This window comes from Anthonomus grandis, chromosome 7 (genome assembly GCF_022605725.1).
Source record: "Anthonomus grandis grandis chromosome 7, icAntGran1.3, whole genome shotgun sequence".
Lineage (NCBI taxonomy): Eukaryota > Metazoa > Arthropoda > Insecta > Coleoptera > Curculionidae > Anthonomus > Anthonomus grandis.
The window spans coordinates 13,960,715-13,981,595 of NC_065552.1; the positions used below are offsets into that span (position 1 = coordinate 13,960,715).

Sequence of the window (20,881 nt, forward strand, 5' to 3'; positions counted from 1 at the left end):
ACTAATAGAAATAAATTAAGTAAGTCTGAATTCTGTAACTTGCTTTGTTCAGTATGGGAAGAGGGTATAACAAAAAACAATGTTATATCGGGTTTTAATTCAAGTGGAATTTTTCCTTGCAACAGAGCTAAATATCCCGTGGCACGACTAGATAAAGATAAACTAGATAGATAGCAGAACCTAAATCCAAGAGAGAACCCTTATAGTATTGTAGAACACTTACCAACTGAACAAAACGTATTAGAGGAAGCAAGAGAAAAGCAACCTGGTAATCAAGAAAACATTGTAGTTGAGAAAGATATTTTAGAAAGAGAAGGTAGCAGTGATGAACAAGCTGACGAAACAAATAAAGAAATCCAAATGAAAAACAGAGAAAGTGCAATTCAAGAACCTCAAGCAGGTTGCAGTTCAATGAATGTTGAATTAAAAGTTTCAAATGAAAAGACAACAGATTCTAAAAGAGAAGTTTCTTCAAGAAATATTGCTCGGTCGCTTTTCAGTTACAAAGGGATTGGAAACAAAGAAACGTAGAAAAATAGATATGACTGGCTGTGTCATAACAGAGGGGGAATTCAGTAGACAAATTATAGAAAAAAATGAAGTAAAAAACAAGAATAAAAACGTAGTTAGAAAAAGGAGTGGAACAAAAGGTAAAAATGTGGCAAAATTAAAGATTAATAATAGAAAAAAATACGAGTCCAGTTCAAGTGAATCAGAAGTAAGCAGTACATTCAGTTTAAGGGATAGTAATGATGTTTATGACCCTTTTAGTGATGACGAGTTAGAAGTTAATAGTGACACACGAGAAAAAAAAGAGAACCTCTATTCAGCTGGAGAATTTGTTCTTGTCAAATATTTGGGTGGAAAAACTAAACAACATATTTATAAATATGTTTCAATCATACAAAAGATTACTGACCAAAATGAGTTTGAAGTAATGACTTTAAAGTCGGTGGATAATAATAAAAAAAGATTTAAGACAGTTGAAAATGACGTTAATGTGATAAATGAAGAAGATATTGTTATGAAACTGCCTCTTCCACAGCTAGTTCTTACAGGAACTAGGGTGCATTATATTTTTCCCAACCAAGTTGATGTGTATAAAAATTAAGAAAGCCAATTAAGTGCTAAAAAAACTAGCTAATTTATTTTTTTTTACCAAAGAACTTTTTTTTTTTCGTTAGGTACCTAATGTGTTATTTAATGTAAGAATTACACATTATTCATTTGTTTTTAATATTTATTAGAATGTTTCGTTATTTTGCTTTAAAATATAAAAAAATTAAAGTTTGACTCGTCATTAAAAAAAAAATTATACCTATTGTGTTTTTTTTACCCCATACTGTCTCAAAATTATCACTACACGGAACGTTCGTGGTTAATAACGCGAAATAAACCGTGTCTTATATTTAACCTGAGGTGTCTTGTATTTACCCGAATTCAAAGGTAAAAATGAGACAATTATTTAAATAAAAATAAAATAGATATATGCATATTAACGTACAACTTATTATTGTTGTATTAAAGTGATACCTAGATGATTTATTTTACGAAATTTATATGTTGAAAAGAAGAAAAATAGCTTCAGAAATTCAAAAGTTGTAAAATCCGTCTCATTTTTACCCCCCTTAACCCGTCAAAGGGGGTAAAAATGAGACACCAAAATCTTTCAGGTAAAAATGAGACAGCTCGTCCTGATATCTATTAAGCAATTATTAAAGCAGCACCATATTTCTAGCAAAGATACAAACCTTAACTTTAAAATAATCTCTAATTTGTAAGAAAGAAATCTTCTCTAGGGGTTTTTACCATCAGCTGAAAAATGTGTCAAAATTAGGCGCGAAAAACTTTTGTACAGACGTGTTTCATATTGAAGTAAACAAATAGCAATCGTGAAGTGTATGAACTGTTTACGTTTTCTCTGCTTTGTTTAGTAACTGTACAGTGATTTCCTGTGCATATAAGTGCTGGGTAACATTAAATTAATCAGATAAACAGAAACTACAGATAGGTGTAATAATGAGACATGATTTGGGGTTAATATGAGACAAAATGTTGTTGGGGTAAATATGAGACATTTTATGTGATATTCTTCAGAAAATTCTTGTTTTCAGATAAAATGAGAAAAATCTATAAGCTAAAGCCAAAACAATTTAGAGAGGAAGACTTGCAGGCTGCCTTGCAAGATATTAGAGAGAAGAGAACAAAATTTCATTACGCACTGCACACAAAAATATCACATCCTACAGGGGATTCTATTTAACCAGAGTACGTTTTTGATATTTGCGAAAACGCGCTGTTCAATTTTTTTATTGTTTTCACCATTTTAATCTAATTACCAATTTAATTTAATTGACCCTGTATCTGAAACATTAGCAAAGATACCGACTTACTCGGAGGCACCCTGTATAAAATTATTATTTTACTAAAAACTTCATGAATGTTCTTAAAATTTAAAAAAGAAATGTTCTCTTTAAAATAAAATGTAACGCAGAATTATATTTTTGGATCACTCTGTATTGTACGGCTCTAGATGAAAAGACGTCCCAAAACATTACTGTTTTACCAAAAACATACCAAAAAGTCACAAATGGGGTTGCTGTCTTTTTTGGTGAGCCACCCTGTACTCGTATATGCATATTCTCATATGTAAGGAAATTTTTAATTAATGTATTATGATCATGATTTTCTTGCTTAAAATGTTAATAATTTCTATCGATTTTTAATTTTTGATTGAACATAAAATTCTAACTACAAATGCAAAAATAATGTTATGTTTTCTCTTTTAATCATTTACTCCAGCATCAATAAATAATACTCCACAGCAAAATTTTTTTGTAATTTTTCAAAAGCCTTCGATTGTTTAATTAAAAAATTTCAGTACTATGGTCTATTTAAGGTCGACTTGTAAGCGTAAATGAGTCATGTCATTCAAATCAATAGAATTGGGATGTTCTTAGGGTTCGGTCGTCGTTTCGCTATCTCGTAGTGGACGATACTAGTTTCATACATCTTTAAAATGGGGGTCTCGAAAAAATTTAGCTTGTATTTTTAAAAAGACAGAAGAGAGCTGTTTAATATTGACGGTATATATTAAAAAAATAATCATACAATTAGACTTCAATTTGCTACAAAAATTATTGTCAGATATGCATAATTACATCAAACGAGTTTAAGGCAGATTAGAAAAAGAACTTGACTATTAAAAATATGAGATTTCTAATTAAGTACTTACAACTTTTCATATAATATTTTTAAAGGAACCTTTTTAACGATTTTTTCTTCTTATCTAATCAGTTACTATATATTTTTCTAAACAATTCTCATATCTTCATGCGAATCACTTCTTTTAATTAATTTAAATACTTTATTTTCCCTTTTATTTTCTAACAATTTTCTTGATAAGCAAGGTACAAAAAGATTCGGATTATAATCTTCATCTTCAATTTTCCGTCCTGAAATTTTTCTTATTATGAAACTGGTAATGTAGCCTATCGTAAATGTAACAGCAAGGCCTATAACGCCATTGTAGAGATACGATACTCTGTAGAGCCATGGAAAATCGCTAAAATATATAACGTATTATAACAATGTATAAGGACAAAGTAATATTTTACATATAAATTGCACAATTATATTTCACAGTGTCACAGAGCGTCATACTTTTTAAATGACAGATTTGTAAAAAAAAATCTTTTTAAATGTATAATTGTTATCTACTATTATACAACATAATGATGTGATTTTATTGCTTTGTTTTAGTTAGTAAAGCTTGCAACAAAAGACAAAAAGTGAAGGTTTTGCTTCATATAGTTTTTAAAACACCATGCAAACAGCATTACAGTAAAATCATGTATTTTAAATATGTCTATGGTTGATGCGATCAAATATGAAAAGGACTTCTGTTAAAAAGTTGTTTTTTATGATTTGGCACTGTTAAAATGTATTATCGTCGAATATTTAGATTATGAACATCCGTCCAAAATCTAATCTAATTATACTTATTATATTGAGTGGAATAATATATATACCTTTCATTAAGTACATTGGTTCCAGCTAAGCCTATCGAGTTTCTTGTACTAAATGTACTAATATTTTTCCCATAGCATTCATCTACTGTGGTAGGTAAGGGTTTTAGGGGTGGTTTTGGCGCAAATGCTAACCACATCGAGACGAACATTCCTGCTAAGAGACCTGCTAGAGAACCCTGAAAATGTAATATTGTAGAAATTAGGCAGAAATAAAATGATGTATTTGGTAATGTAACTAGACAGCTTATTTTACAAATTATGTGATTCTTGTACTAAATTCTCTAAAGTAATGAAAGAAATATTTAAATAGAGAAACTTTTACACAGTTCAGATTGCAATTAATAGTTAATTTGCGATAATACATTTTTTTACTTTTCTTATCTGTGTTAAATTCTAAGTAACTTTCTTGTGTTCACAGATCAAAACAATTTCTCCCTTACTTTAAAAAATATTCTAGAAAGCGATAATTATTAGATCATAATCAAAAATTAAGTATTAATTGGATATCTCATATCTTCGTTAGTGCCGCAAGGGTAGCTGAAATAAATACTTAAAAAAACTGTTTGTCTTTGAGATAGAACAGAAAGCCATATATCTCAATTAAACATAAATATGAAACTTCGAAAAAATAATGTTATGACAGTTCAGTGAAACTGGTAAAGGTCATGTAGCATGGCCGTAACAATTTGTATTAACCGGTAGGGATATTATAATAATTATAAAAGAAGGCTAGGAGTTCTCGGCTAGCTCGACTTTCTGGCTAGCTCAAAGCCAAAAAAATCAACCAGTAAAGTTTTATTAACTGATATATCTTATTATAATGATAGGTCCTTATTGAAAAAATAGTTAATATAACGAATACCATTTGGCAATGGGGTCGAGAAACCTAACCATAAATCGCAATGCAAATCATGTTTCAATTAAAATTTAAATCCGAAAGAGTGACCTAATATTCTAAATGTGTCTTCCAAAACAGATAGAAAGTTGGTAATTAAATGAGCCCATTATGGGTTTATTTATGAGATATATAACATTTGTAGCATTATACACGTACCAATACGATTTATTTATATTTTATCACTTTTTTAATATTAGCGGAGGCTTAAAGAACTGAGTAGTTGATAAGCTTTTCTGAAGGAGAACTTAGAAGCGTAACTGGGTTAGCATATTTTATGTTATATTGAAACTTACAATTGCACATCTAAAAAATTAAAATGTTTAAATTAGGTTTACTTGAAATAGTTATAAAATTACTGAACTAAATGAAAATAAATAATAACCTGTTCATTAGCAACAAAAGTAAACATTCCTAAGGAAAACAGTCCTAAAATCGGGCCACCTACTGCTCCAAATATCGTCAAAGAGGCTCTTAAAATAGCACCTAAATATTGTACTAAAAATGCCACCCCTAGACAGACAATTCCATATACTAGAGCTATAAACTTCGTTAGAGTCGCTGCGCTTTGCTGAGTTAATTCCGCTTTACCTAGATACTTGTTTAATGGCTAAAAACAATATTTATTAGTTGAGGAATAGATAATCAAACTATTATTTAACACTTTATAATAATCTTCCATAGTTACAGCTGCAACACTGTTCAAAGATGCCGATATAGTAGATAAAGAAGCACTAAAGATTCCTGCTACAAATAGGCCAGACAATCCTGGAATATGACCCATAGTATCAACCACATAGTATGGCATAAGCTACAAGAAAATATATCATAAGCAATAAAACAAATTGAAACTTTTAAGTTACTCACTTACTTGGTCCATACTTGTAATAAAACCAGCCTTAACAGGATCGCAAGCATGATATTTTGAATATATTGCAAGACCAGTAAAGGAAGTAGCGACTCCAAGAGAACAAAATATTGGCCAGTTTAACCAGAGAGCTTTTTGGGCTCTATCCAGATCCCTAACCGTTAGATATCGTTGAATTTGGGTTTGGTTTACACCATAGAGGGAAAGGTAAAGGATTCCACCTCCTAATATTAAAGAGAGCCATGAGTGGCGAATTGTTGGATCAGGATCAAAACTGCAAGAAACTTAGAAGTATAATAAATTTACAAAATTGAATATCTAAAATATAATGTATTTGCATTTATGAAGACCGACCATCATAACCAGATAATAACCTCTATGGTTTCTTAGCAGATAAAAATCTGGAGGCGATAAATACTGGCTGTGCATGAGTCTGATTTTAGATGCAAAATCATATGTATATTATGACATTTAGTATGTTTTTTCCGCAACCTATTCTTACTTCCAGATATTAGTCCTATTTCCTTCTTGGGCGATTCGCCAAATATTTGCAAATCCTCCTTGCGTTACTACAGCTGATCCAATTATACTAAATACTCCTAAAAACATGAGTATTGCTTGGAAGACATCAGTCATTAGCACAGCCTTCATACCACCTAGTGTTGAGTAAAATGTACAAACTAAACCTAAAATTTTAAATCTTAGAGGTAGTTTGAAATTTTAAAAAATATCGGCGAATGATCCAATATTTACCTACAGATAATACTGCCGTAACCCTATTAATACCAGTTAAAGCTTCTAAAGCTAATGCGGGAGCATATATTACAACTCCGGTATATAATGTCATTTGTAAAGTGTAAGAGAGTGATGTTGCCAATCTTGCAATTTTTCCGAAGCGGAGCTCTAAGTACTTGAAAAACCAATAAATTTAATACGATAACTTATTACTTTAAATGACCTATTAGGTACTATCTTACCTCATAAGCACTGGTTGCTTGTAGTTTAAAAAATACTGGTAAGTAAAGATATGCTGCTATAGGAGTGAAGATCAGATGACCCAAATAAATGAGGATAAACTGAAATCCGTAGGCATAGTTTTCGCTGGAAACTCCGATTATAGTTATGGAGGATAGAAATGAGGCCATAAGAGATATTGCTACTGGGTAGATGGACATATTTTTGTCGGCATGGAGATATTCCTAAAAAAGCCTTAGACTAATTTATAAGGAAACAAATGATTTTTATAGATATTGCGGTAGAAATATTGTTGCCGTTTCTTTTGCCTTTTTTATCTGATGTTAATGGTTAGTTCACATAGACCAGTAGTATAAAATAATAATTATTGTAGGTGGTAAATAATTTCTTCGAGATCAATAATCAGGTCAAAGTTATTCAATACATCTTAGATGCTTTGCATTTTTTAAAGGAATATATTTTTTTTAATAAGCCAATCGACTTCTTTTACCACTAATCCATTTCTAAAACTAAAAATTAGCTTCATCTAAAAAATATTTTTTTCTATAGAAATCATCACAACTTTTGAGTTGCTCGTGAGACCAAAATGTCAGGACTTTTAAATTTTAAGTCTTCTTTTTAATTTTAAGTCAGTTGACATTGTTTATTTTTATTGGTTTTGGATTAAGTTATCATAACATCATTGTACCAAGATTGGCGATTAAGAAAATGATTTCTCATGAATAAGTAGATCCAAAGACGTGTCGTATGTCCATTGGTATATAAAATTTAATACAATAAACCCTTGGATATTTATTAGATAAAACGTGATGTATTAGATTTATTTGTAGTTTTTTAACTGACCAAACTTAACCTTCAAACAGGAAACTTACCTTTACAGTTTTCTGCTTCCCACCGGTAAATCTATAATAAACTCCAATGCTTGATGAAATCACTAATACCAAAATAACAATTATATAATCCCATATTTTTAAACTCGGTTGGAGAACTTGCATCTTCACTTTATTTTGTGCCGTTGTACCGTCTTTTTTCTATAAAGTATAAATATAAATTAAAAACATTCGAATAATTCTGGAAATTACTAATTACAGAAGCGTGCATGTTAGATAATCACTACATTATTATTTTTAATTGATCCCCTATTAAGCAATAAAACGTTTAAACAAATTGTAAACATTTAATTCACCACAGTACAACGCAGTACAGTTGACTCTTATTCGATTTATTTTGAGTTTTAAACGTGGTCATGGTCTCATTATCTATATGACGCGAAAAAGTTCTCAAGATCAGGGTTTTTTTATATTCATGATTGATGAAACACTGTAGGTCTCTTTTTGGCAGATATATTACTGTAATTACTTATTAACGTATAGGTCTGGGTAAATAGATTACGTAAAAGTTAAGTTGTTAGATATACGGCTCAGCATAATATTTACTAAATAAGCCTGTAAAGAATTAAAGAGAAGTATACGAATATATATAAATTGATTTTTACATGATTTTTTAATATATTGTTAGATTTAGCTCTATGTAGGTATTCTAAATTCATTTAGCAGCTAATGAAACATGCGTCAAAATACAAAAATGTGTTTCCAAAATAAAACAAAAATTCAGATAAGTTATATTAATAGCTAACCTATGTAATATAAAGTGCACCTAATCTTAAATAGTATTGTTATAATAAAATAAATTAAAATTCAAAAATAGAGAAGCTACAATATTGAAGAAGGGCTAAGCGATATAGATAAGTGAACAAGGTGCCGATCTTAAACAAGGAAAAAGAGCTAATCTGAAAAAAAAAATTCCTTGTCTTAAAGTTTCAATATAGTCATTATATTTATGAATTTGTTGAAATCTATAAAAGGGTCGCAGAACGAAGAGGAGTCTATACCTATTAATATTCCGTGTTCTGGTAGTATCTATAAAGGTATCTATCTTAGAAAGGTATTAGGTTGCTATGTATTTTAAAAATAAAGCACTATATGTGAAAGATTCTTTTATTTTTAATAAGTTTTATTTTTATTTAAATCTAATGTTATGTCATGTCTACATGAAATATTGAAAGAAAATTTCATATAGTTAGTTTGTATTCTTTTAATTTTTTGATTGTAATAGCTAGTGATGAACTCATAAACTACATCTCCATAGTCGAACAACGACAGCAATAAAATAGATAATATTTTCTTTTTAAAGGTAAACTTATTTTAGACAATACTTTTTTAAAGCCTTAAGTCAAATTTTAATTTTGTTCTTTCATATATGGTCAGAGTTTTAGCCTCTATTTTATAGGGATTAATTTCGTTATTTATTTGTTATGACAAGTAAGTCTAAATAAGCTGCTTTATTTATTTTGGTTTAATATAATATATTGAGTAAACCTCAATTGCATTTTGGATGGTAAAATTATGAATTATCAGGATACTGTTGTAAAGTGCTATGTATAAAGATAAACAACTATGTATATCTAGTGCATATCTTGAAAATATAACAGGTGAAAGAATGAACCCCAGTTGGGACACCCTTTTTCATTAATTTATAATCCAATTTATTAATTCCAATGTCACCAGTAACCGAAACGCAGCAAGCCCAATTACAAAGCAAATTAGTTAAAAAAGTCGACTGTGAAAAGCCATAGTAGTATAGATTTCCTAACATCATTTTATGATATCAAGTGTCAAAAGCTATCCTAAATTAATCTCGTTAATTACTTTCACCAAAAATTATGAAATAGATACTAAATTGTTTTGTGGCAACTAGGAATTATTTAAAAATTCCTCACAGAAAGCTACTAAATTATTGAAATATACATTTTTTAATTACCTTTGAAATTGCTTGGAAGATACTCTAATAACTCATCGACGAGCATTTAAGTATTTTTGCATTTTTAGAAATAGGTTTTATTTTTTACCTATTTTATTGGGTAGTATGTCACTATTTAAAAAAAAATCTATTTAATAAAATTCTATTTATAAAATACTATCTCATATGCTCAATTATTAAACAGACATAGACCTACAGAACAGAAAATAGACCTATTCGCCTATTTTGAAGAAATATGAACTTTTAACGTTAACCTTTCGTTTTATTTAATTCAATTTAAGTCCAATAATCCTCAAATACAATAATTTACTTGAGGTATAATAGATTCTTTATATACCAAGGAGCTGAGGTTTTATTTATCGATCTCTGAGATCGTTTTTTCTTTTCGATATCCTACCTAACTATATTTTTCATTGGATTGAAAACAATGAAAAAAATTATTCTTAAATATAAGAACCTAATTTATACCAATGTGTCGGTAGTTAAATCTACTACCATTATGAAGGTCAGTAAAATCAAATATATAAAATTACTTATCTTTCTTGTATCTCCTTGATTCTTCCTAAAACGCTTAACCAAAAGTATAATAAAAAGTGAATAATCAATAAACTTGCAACAAAAACTAACTTAATCAATAAGTAAATAATTACTAATTCGTTACAACAACGTAGAATTGATCTATTATATAAGAAATTCACAATTAAACCTCCTTTCCAGATATACCATTCTGGCCAATAGACCTTGATCAAACGTCTAAAATTAAAAGTTGTTTCTATATTCTCAAATAAACGAGAAAAATAGAATTTTCTTCTCAATGTATGTAGTTGGCTTTTCAAGCCTATGGAATAAAAACAGCCTATTGAATAAAAACTGTTTGTTGGTTTCTTCAGGATAGCTAAATTAAGAAGCCTTGGTTATAGAAACTTGGTTACAATTTTCAGTTGTTATTTCTAACTGTTTGTAACAAATTGCCTAGTTTTTAAATCTTTTTTATAAAAGCTATTTAAAATGTACTGCTTTTTCTCTTAATATAGCATTTTTGGTGAAATGTCTCAACTGTTTTTAATGCTTAATTTTAGATTCGGCTTAATTCTCAATATATGTCCAACATAATGTTTCTTAATGTTTTATCTCCAAGCTTTAATTTTAATAGAAGCATCTTTATTTATTGAGTGATATTTTTTCTACATTTCGTTTTAAAAATACGACTTACTTACCTTTTAAAATATTTTTTCGACATAGTAAGTAATCTTTCGCTTAAAAAAAAGAAAAGAACTTTGATATTATATAAAGTTATCCATGTATGTATAAAATCGTTCAATTGTCACATACCTAAACTATTATATATGCACTGACATTAGATATTAACATGGTTTCATAAGTCACGAGACGACAATTACTATACGCACTAGTGCGTAAAAAAATGTCAATAATTTTTTTGACAAATTATAAATGAAATGTGTGTAAAAGGACTTTTTTAGGCATTAGTCATAAAAAATTACACTTTATAAACCCTAAGAAGTAGTAGGAGAAATACTTTTTAAATCAAATTTTCTCACTGCATTATAGGATTATAAAAGTAATCTTATTCAAGCAAAATGCTAAAAGACTAACCAATATTTAATAGTCCGAATGTCAGGACTCGTAAGAACTGCAGTGATCTGTAGGACTAATTATTAATGGTGTTACGAGTGATAATATTAGGTAACAATCCTTTTTTTTAATCACGTATTTTTCACAGTTGGACGGATATTTGGAGATACGGACATATGGACATACATACGGTGGCAGCAACCTCAGCAAGGTACGTATGTCCATGAGTTTTGCAAATATGATTAATCACATAGTCCTTTTTAAAATTGTAATTTTGAAGTTGTCTGTAGCAATTCTTTTTTTGTGGGCACTTTGTTCGCGATTTCTATTTTTTTATGATGAATAATATATCTTCATTTTAGATGCAGTATTATGAATCTTACCTAAAATACGGAAATTATACGAATTACTGTAATAATTACCGAGTTTACTGATATATTAGGGAGAACATTGATCATCCAAGTATACAATGTTTCTGTTGGACTTACGATGTATTTTAATTTGACGAAGATATTCTTCCCGTACTTTAACAATTCTTCTTGATTCTATGATGACCATCCTATTATCGAACTTTTAATGTGTTTAAAACCCACTCAATTAAAATTCGATAAAGAGTTTCTAGAGATGTATATTTATAATTTGGGTAAACATTATTAAATTTATCCTAATTTTTTTTCTTTAAAAAAGCCATTAACTGTTTGCCGATTAACATCCTTATCAGTAATATCAATTTTCCGGGGCTTATGGCTCACCTTTTTCGTTTTACAGAATGATCTTGGATATCCCAATTCAATAAATAATTGAATACGAAATTAAATTCAATAATAATATGCTCCGACTGATAATCTTCTCGTTTTATACATTGAAAAATATTTTAAATAATTTGTTTGCTCTGCTCAGGTATGTCCTTAATGTATGGAAAGTCTTGACCAACACCAACATCACTAGTTTTTAAATATAATTAATCGAACGCAAGACTAAAATGAATTAATAACAATAGGTAAGTAACAATAAGTAACACAAGGTACAACAATAAAAATAGAAAGGAACAACCACTCGGAAAACAAATATCGAAAAATCAAAAAGCCACACACATAAACATGCTTTAAGAATATAACAGTGCGAACTGTTTAAAAATTATAAATATCCATAATCCACCTCTGAGCGATAAGCGGTTCTCGACGGCTTGGGGTACTATACCTTCGTCCCCTTTGGTCGGGTGCTGCACATGCAGATGCCTCTGGTAGTTTCAAAATTCACGGGACCGTTTAATGCGGAAATCTAGCAAATTCCGTAATATATGCTTGCAAAACGAACTCTTAATCAAATCTTTAAGACCTGCTTCAACAAATCCGGTTTTCCTGTGATGGTTTGTTACGGTTAGTCAATTCTAAATAGGATATAATATACTCGCCGGCATAAAATTCCGCCACCCTGAAATATTGGCCAAGTTTGATGTTTTATAATTTTTTTATTTTTTATCAGATTCTCACGATTTTGTCATCAGTTTTTAGATCCATTTGTTGTGATTTTTTAAAATCATTTTGCAAAGTAGCATTTTTCGATTAGGCTATATTATACAGGATTAAAACAAACTGTTGTTTTTTCTCGTAATTTTAAAAGACCCTGTAGGAAAATTAAGGTGGATAATTCTGTTGTATACTCTCACATACTGTTCCTTGTAATTTTTGATGTATTCTAAACATTTCGATTTTTGATTTATTCCATTATCTCATTTCTGCTACGAGCTGCAAATTTTTTATTAAAACGCTGATTTGAAGCTTATTTTTAGATAATTAATGTCAAGTTTTCGGTTAAAAATTATCGGTGTTGGCTAAGGACGCAATTAATGTGACATAAAGTTTGACAGTGTCACTATTATAATTTGTTGTGTGTCAATATGGTATTAACTATAGCAGACGTGGGTAGAATTGTTGCGTTTATAGAGGATGGCCGTAGCAAAAGTTATGTCGCCCGTACTCTGAGATTTCCGCAGTCTACAGTTCGAGATGCCTGGAATACGTATTTACAGACGGAAATTTTTACTAGACGACAAGGCTCTGGCAAAAGGAGAATGACCACTACAGCTGATGATTACTTTTTCACCATTAGTTCTTTAAGAGATCGAAGATCTACTGCTGTGTGTCTAAAAAATGACTTGCGAATAGTTCATGGAGTAAGTGTAAGTGAAAGAACGATACGTAGAAGATTAGCAGAAGCTGGACTTTATTCACGAAGGCCAGCAAGATGTCCACAATTACTTCCTCGGCATCGATAACACCGACTGAGATTTGCAAGATCGCATTTTAAGTAAACGTACTATTCACAGATGAATCCAGGGTTTGTTTAAGGACGCCGGATGGTCGTGAGCGGGTATACAGACGTAGAAATGAAAGATATGCTGACTGCACCATTTCAGAACAAATCTTATATCGTGGCGGTTCAGTCATGATTTGGGCGGGTATATTTTTACCGAAGCACGCACCAATCTTTTATTTATTGAAAATGGAGCTCTAACCGCCCACCGTTACATTGAGGAAATCCTTCAAGAAGTTGTTGTCCCATTTGCTCCATTCATTGGGAACCAATTTACATTAATGCATGATAATGCTAGACCTCACGTTGTGCATGTAGCGAGCGAATATCTGGATGAAGTTGGACTCTCAAGATTGGAATGGCCCGCATGTAGCCCGGATCTCAACCCAATAGAACATCTTTGGGATCAACTTAAAAGGGCCGTCTGTCGTCGTCCTGTACAACCACAAACCTTGCAAGACTAAAGAATATGAGGCTATTCCTCAGGCAAGAATAAAGAACCTTATTCATTCGATGCCGCGAAGACTGCAAGCTGTTACTGCTGCGAGAGGAGAAAATACACGCTATTAAAATTATTTTTTTTTAATTAACTTTATGATATACCTAGTGTTTGTTTCTCCTAATAAAAATACGCTTCAAATCAGCGTTTTAATCAAAAATTTGCAGCTCGCAGCAGAAATGAGATAATGGAATGAATCAAAAATCGAAATGTTTAGTTAGATTTATTAGTTTGTTTAGTTAGAATACATCAAAGATTACAAAGAACAGTATGTAAACAGAATTATCCACCTTAATTTTCCTACAGGGTCTTTTGAAATTACGAGAAAAAACAACAGTTTGTTTTACTCCTGTATAATATAGCCTAATCGAAAAATGCTACTTTACAAAATGATTTTAAAAAATCACAACAAATGTATCTAAAAACTGATGGCAAAATCGTGAGAATCTGATAAAAAATAAAAAATTTATAAAACATCAAACTTCGCCAATATTTCAGGGTGGCGGAATTTTGTGCGGGCGAGTAGAAAGGACGGGCCACCACTCATTACGCGCCCTGTTATCGTTTGGCTCCGACATATGAGAGAGGGGGCCGAGGAAGAGTAGGAGCTAATTTTGGTAAAAACAGGTTGAAAGTTGTTATTTTAAATAGTGTTTCCTATACTTTTTGTATTTTTCTTATTTATTTCATGTTAATATTTTTGGAAAGTTGTTTTATATAGTTATTAAGTATGAGTACTTTAATGTTTCTATGGTTAAAAAACTTTTATCTGATCTATCATTGTGTAAATAGATTAGAGTTTTGGTCAAGTTAGAAGTGTTTACCTTTTAGCCATCAATAATGGTATCAATATATAGAGTGACAAAAATTTTAAAAGCCAAATTTCACCAGTGTAATTAAAACTTTTAAAAAGCTTTATATTATTTTATAATAGTATTATAGCGAAAAAAGCTTCGTAAAAAAAGCAATATGGTATCCCAATAACAAAGAACATAATTTATATTATAATAATAAAAAGATTTTATTTACGAATAAAAATTTTCAGGTAGTATTGTATGTATGTACAGTTTTTTAATTACGTAATTTTAAATGTGCTAAAATACGCTGATGAAACTTTTAGCACTTAAGTTTTGCTAACCTTAATAATAAAATACAATAAACATAAAATACCATACCATACCATTATACCTACACATTATATAATAAAAACGTGTCATTAATTAAATAATGTGTTTTACTTTACGATACTTTAGTTATACCTTTAAATATACTTAAGTAATAATATTTGTGGGAAAAAGGTCTCACATACCATCATTACACTTTATATAATAATTCAATAAAACCAAAAGATTATAGAACCTATAAAAAAAATCAAAGCTTCACTTTATTTATTAATACAACATTATTCTTATTTAAGTTTTTATGATGGTTGTGACGGACAACTGAGAAAGAAACGGTAAAAAATTAAAAAAATGCTTTGTAGAGAAACATGTTGTTATTGGCTATACTTAAACAACATATGTAGGTATAGACCTACATATGTATGTGATATTAATTTTTTTTAAATAATTTTTAATGCAAGTATTTTTCAAATTATCCAATATAGAATTATAAGGCAACATTTACAAGAACTGAAGAATTTCTGTTATTAATTCTTCATAAAATATTGGTTAAAATAATTATTATGAATAAATGAAATCTAACACTCTCTTTCTTCTTAACACACTTTTTTCTTATTACATTTTAAATCATTATTGGTCGTCCTCTAATATCACTTTCTAAATTCCTTCTATTTTTTAAATGTCTATAGGGCGCAATAACAAGAAGGAATAAAAATTTGCCCAAATTAGCTCCATCCTTTCTTTACATGCGCTCTCTCACACTGAGCCGTAACCGATATGGTCGTGGAACTGCCGGTCCAATTCTCTTATGTCAGTGGTAAAAAACTGTAAAATTAGAAAATAACTATAAATAGTACCTATTATTGAAATCCAATACTAGTTTTCGTCTATCCCTGACAAACGTAGAATTAATGCTTATTTTCTGGAAGTAGTGACGTTATTTTCAACAAATTATATACACTATAACTATAACATTTCACTCCACTACACCATTAAAAAGTAGAACAGGTAGGATCAGTAGATCAGCTGTTTCTTATTTTGCCAATCTAGGCTAAACAGGAATTGAAAATAAATCAATACGTCCGTGGTTTCAAGGCGAGTCCTTACCGGTTATATCACGGACACGCGATATTCTTACGCGCGACCATTGTTTACAATTTTAAAACTTTACTTACGCCAAAAAGTTAGTTGGCAATTGGCATTAAATTTTTTGGTATATTTCATATTCACAATGCCGTTCCGTCGACGTTATTTTAGTTTCATAAATTATAGTTTTCTTTTTCATTTTAATAAAATTTTCCTAAATCTTATTACTGTTAAATTACTCTGTTTTACTGTTGTATGGTTCAACTTCTTTCTAGTTTATAAGCCTTTCCATATAATTAACGATTATTTAAGCTTTGGCCAACCAACGATAGATTTTTTTTAAGCACATCTTCAGTTATTGAGGTAGACTTTTCCACCTGATCCACTTAGACTAATTCCTTAAAACATAGTCCTCTAATATCGCTATGTTTTTATGTTGACTTCACTTTTCTCGCGATTTTGTTACAAGTATTAAGTTTATTTATTTGCTAAAAAATAATGTTTCAATTTAAACGTTTTAAGGGTTCTTGACGAAATGGTACTCACAACGAGCAAACTTGGATCCCAAGAAGAAAAGGGCAGGAAGTTTCCAAGTAGCATTGAGTCAGCAACACATAACCCTCGAGAATTACTAAATAATTATTGAATTTGCCTTTATTCATCGCGGCTACCATAAATTTTTAAAGTAAGAAAATAGAATTTGTATTTAAACGCGTACACAAGAAGATGTAAAGAATAATTCACGCTTTTGTTACTCGTGTAATGACCATCGGTTGTAAAAGAACATCTTCTTTTAGGCGTACACAAGAAGATCTAAAGATTAATTCAAAGTTGTGTTAGTTCTGATTTAAAAAAAGTATGCTGTAACCTGACATTACCCTAAAAGACGCAAATCTTCTATGTTTGGTTCAGGCTAAGAACATCGAAGGGCTAGAATTAGCATTGTCATGGAACTATAGGCAGTTTGTTTGCTTGCAACATTTCTGATGCAATGATGTCAAATGCTAAAATAATATCATTAAAATTTGTCACTTATTTTGATAGATACAAAACTAAAGTACTACTGTTGAATTACTATGAAGCATTCTCTTTAATAACCTATGAAAACATATTCTATAAAGAAATCAATAATCAAACTTAAATGAATGCAAATAACGTGTATTAGAGAAAAAGGCAACAATATTGCAACGCCGCTTGAACGCATTGTTGATTCGACTGACACAAGTAGACGCCACTAAAAAGCACCCGATTCCATTCGTTTGACGTGATTGACAAGAATAACGACACGAATTTTCCCGCTTTTTTTGCGCTTGTTGGCTGGTTTACTTTCGTAAAAAAGCTCCAACTAATTTGATCGATTATTGCGATTATCGCGATTATGCTAAACTTTCCTTTGTTTCTTTGTGAAATATTGACCATATTGTTGTTTATTGTGTTTTAAAATAATACCTGAAAAGTTTATTTTTAAACACTATATTACCATAGACAAGTACTATAACCGATTCCAAGCGGTCTATCGGTAATTACCGTTCCTAAATGGTATTAACCAAACACGTCCAAGCGGTTATAGTTATAACCGCTTGAGATACGTGACGTCACCAATTAGCCCTTTATACGTCATCAATTTGGAACAGTAATTACCCACGTCCGGAGCTGTTTTCTAAACGTCAAATGTCAAACATATTAAAATAAGTGCGGGAAAAAAAACAAACAACAAATTATTTCCTTTTTAAAAATGACAAAATGACAAAATTTATTATGGCTAATAAGTTTTCTTTTTTGATATTTATGTTTAAGAACTAATTACATATAATATTACTGGCGTCTGGGGTATTATTTAAAAACAAACAAAATTATGATAGTGACAGCTGACAAATTACGAAGGTACTTCAACCAAACACGTGCAAGCGGACACGATTGGTTATGTTATAAAGGGACTGTTCAAGGTGAACCAAGGGCTTAACCGCGGTTAAAACCGATAGATCGCTTGGAATCGGCTTATGTTACAGTGAGAGCTGGAAATTAGTGAATGCTAATAATAAGTACTAGTAGGTACTGTAGTTGGGTCGGGTTGAGCCTAGGATTTGTATATATGTATTTTATAAATTACAAATTCTTACATATTTTATTTGTCATTGAATAATTTTCAGCTTTCACGCTGAAACGTTACACATTCTCTGTTTGATCTGTTTCCTAAATTTGAATCGAAATTTGATTATGCACAAATCTAAGGGCTTTAAAGTTGATATTAATATAAATTATAGGTTGATGGATGTAATTGAAGATTTGGTGAACGCAAAGATATGGCAGAGAGTTTTAAAGTTAAAAAGACCAGATAACTACCAAGATAAAGTAAAAGCTCACAAAATGGCCGAAAAAATGGATATGGCAAATATGGTAACTGAAATTGGATTTGGACGGTTTCAGGTAATAAATGCAAAAGAAGAATTTTATAATGTTTCCCTAAATGAAGTCTGCGAGGTTGGTTGCAAAAAATTGTATTGTAAATTATGTAAGATCTGTTTTCATCGCTACACATGTGAGTGTCCACAATATTGCATTAAAACAACAATATGCAAACACATACATTTAATATGTTTATACGAGCAAAGAAAGGGAAGCAATTCTTTTTTAGGTGATCGCTGACCTCCTTGGGGAATATTCTTCCAATAATATTGAAGCTAGCCATAGTGTAGAAATTGAAACATTTGTTAATGAGAAGTCGACTGAAAATCAACAAGTAGCAGTACAACCATTGAACAAGCAATCAACAAGAGAAATTGAAATTGAGAGCAACTTTTTAAGATCTTTAAATGATGAAATTTATGATCGCTATCTTTTTAAAAAATTATATAAGATTAACATATACCTGTAAATGTCTAGGTGCATGAGACAACTGACATCAATGATGGAACAGGTAAATAAGACAAATTAATTCATTTGAATAAACGAAAAATGGATAAACAAGTTTATTTTCCATCAAAGAAAAAGAAGAAAAAGGAGCAGTAAATAAAAATAATAAATTGTATATTTTTTTGCTATTTATCAGTATTTTTTTTAATATAATAGTAGGTATATTTTTATAAGTTTAAGTATATGTGTATTATAATTTTTTATGTAAGTTTTAGGCAAATATTTGAAAAAACATTACCTATCTCATAAGTTTTTTGCAGTTTCTTCTTATGAGTATTAATCGAAACTGCGGATTGTAAATTAATATTTTAGCATAAAATAATTAAGTTTCTTTTCAAATCAGTCATATACATGTCTTTGCAGCATTTATAAAATAAAACTTTTAATATATAGTACGTTTATATAACTAATTAAATCCATTGTGTTTTCACTTTCCAAAATTACGTCTCTACCTAGGTATAAAAGTTATTTAAAAAAATACTTATAGGTACTTATTTCAAAAAGATTAATAACATTTATATATTTAAGATTAAAATTAAAGTACAATACTACAATATTTTATAAATTTTGTTTTTCATTTATTTATTTTTTCTAAATATACAAAATATCTCTTTTGAAAATGTGTGTAAACTTGACAACATCGATGAATACATTTGTAAAACACCCCCCTTGCTCCTGTGCACATGTTGAACTCAAACAAGGTTGTTGTTTACTAATTCTAGTTTTTTAATGTTCTAAGGGTTCAGTTCACGTTATTTGCGTTTGTTGTAAAAGACGTGGTCTTTACATGCGACACTGAAAAGCTAAGTTCTACGTACTCAAACCTAAATTATAAATTACCTACTTAAATACCGCAATCAAGCAACAACACTCTATTCTTAAAATATTAAACCATATCTATTATCAATTATATATATTTATATTTACATACATAAACAAATATAATATCTTATCTGTAGTTTTTACACCTAATATGTTTTTCAAAGCGCCGCGACTGACCATCATCTTCGTCATAGGTCAATCATTTTTAAATTCAGATTTTTGTGCTAACTTTATGATTCAAAATGTTACAGTAAACTGTTTGATCGATTCGAAATAAATCCGTTAATAAAGACAAGCTTCGTGTGTGGTCTGGAGAATTCTCCGATTCCTTAGAATAACATTTTTAGGTGAATGTTCAATAATAATATTTCGTGCAAATGTAAGCAAATTATAAGCGACGTTATTAATTATTTAAGTATTTTTACATTTTTGGGTTCAGATTTAAAATTCAAAAAATATAAAATAATAATATTTTTAAACTTTACGATTATTTATGTTAATAAATAAAATATAATATTTTAATTTTTATAAGATTATGCTTAATAATAATTACACACAAGAAAGTTCACAACGCACAGCTTCAAAACTATTAATAAGTAATAATAGGAAAAAAATACATCTCTGTCGCCGTTTCTTTCTATTGGTTCAGATAACCGTCAATTCGAGAACGAATTAATGTCAGGTTGGCCATGTCAGAATTAAGGCAAAGCATAACACCTTATTCTAGACACCAAACAACGAATCTGATAACGCGCCAATAATTTGGAGATATATTGGGACATCAAGGGTAAGGGTTATGTTTGACCTCATACTTTTCTTGATAATAATTATAAATTTTCTTTTTTGTTCTTTGGCTTTACGACCTTCAGATGCCAGGCCTATTCGGCAGAAATTATTTTTTGCTACTTATGCTTTTCTCAACACTTACGATGTACTGCTACT

The 20,881-nt window shown here is 30.0% G+C and overlaps 1 protein-coding gene across 4 annotated transcripts; it reads right to left on the reverse strand.

Annotated features, from left to right (window-relative positions):
• Window positions 1–3,077: 3,077 nt before the first annotated feature.
• On the reverse strand, window positions 3,078–16,161 carry LOC126738604 (putative sodium-dependent multivitamin transporter). 4 transcript variants are annotated; one of them, XM_050444015.1, is made up of 10 exons: window positions 15,976–16,161; window positions 7,642–7,800; window positions 6,772–6,993; window positions 6,548–6,704; window positions 6,297–6,480; window positions 5,798–6,068; window positions 5,591–5,737; window positions 5,312–5,536; window positions 4,032–4,207; window positions 3,078–3,565 (listed from the first exon to the last, which is right to left on the reverse strand). In XM_050444015.1, the coding sequence occupies exons 2-10, from the start codon at window positions 7,762–7,764 to the stop codon at window positions 3,313–3,315; spliced, it is 1,758 nt and encodes a 585-aa protein (XP_050299972.1). In that variant the 5' UTR covers window positions 7,765–7,800; window positions 15,976–16,161; the 3' UTR covers window positions 3,078–3,312. The 4 variants fall into 4 exon arrangements, with proteins under 4 accessions (XP_050299972.1, XP_050299969.1, XP_050299970.1 ...); XM_050444012.1 differs by lacking the exon at window positions 15,976–16,161 and adding an exon at window positions 12,383–12,427; XM_050444013.1 differs by lacking the exon at window positions 15,976–16,161 and adding an exon at window positions 7,859–8,089.
• Between the last annotated feature and the right edge of the window lie 4,720 nt (window positions 16,162–20,881).

Excerpts from the sequence above, each read along its gene's own strand:
- LOC126738604 (XM_050444012.1), bottom strand. The coding sequence starts at position 12,412 with ATGTGCAGCACCCGACCAAAGGGGACGAAG. Across the intron at positions 7,801-12,382 it reads CCCGACCAAAGGGGACGAAG|AAAAAAGACGGTACAACGGC; the intron begins GTATAGTACCCC and ends TATACTTTATAG. Across the intron at positions 6,705-6,771 it reads AAGCAACCAGTGCTTATGAG|TACTTAGAGCTCCGCTTCGG; the intron begins GTAAGATAGTAC and ends TGGTTTTTCAAG.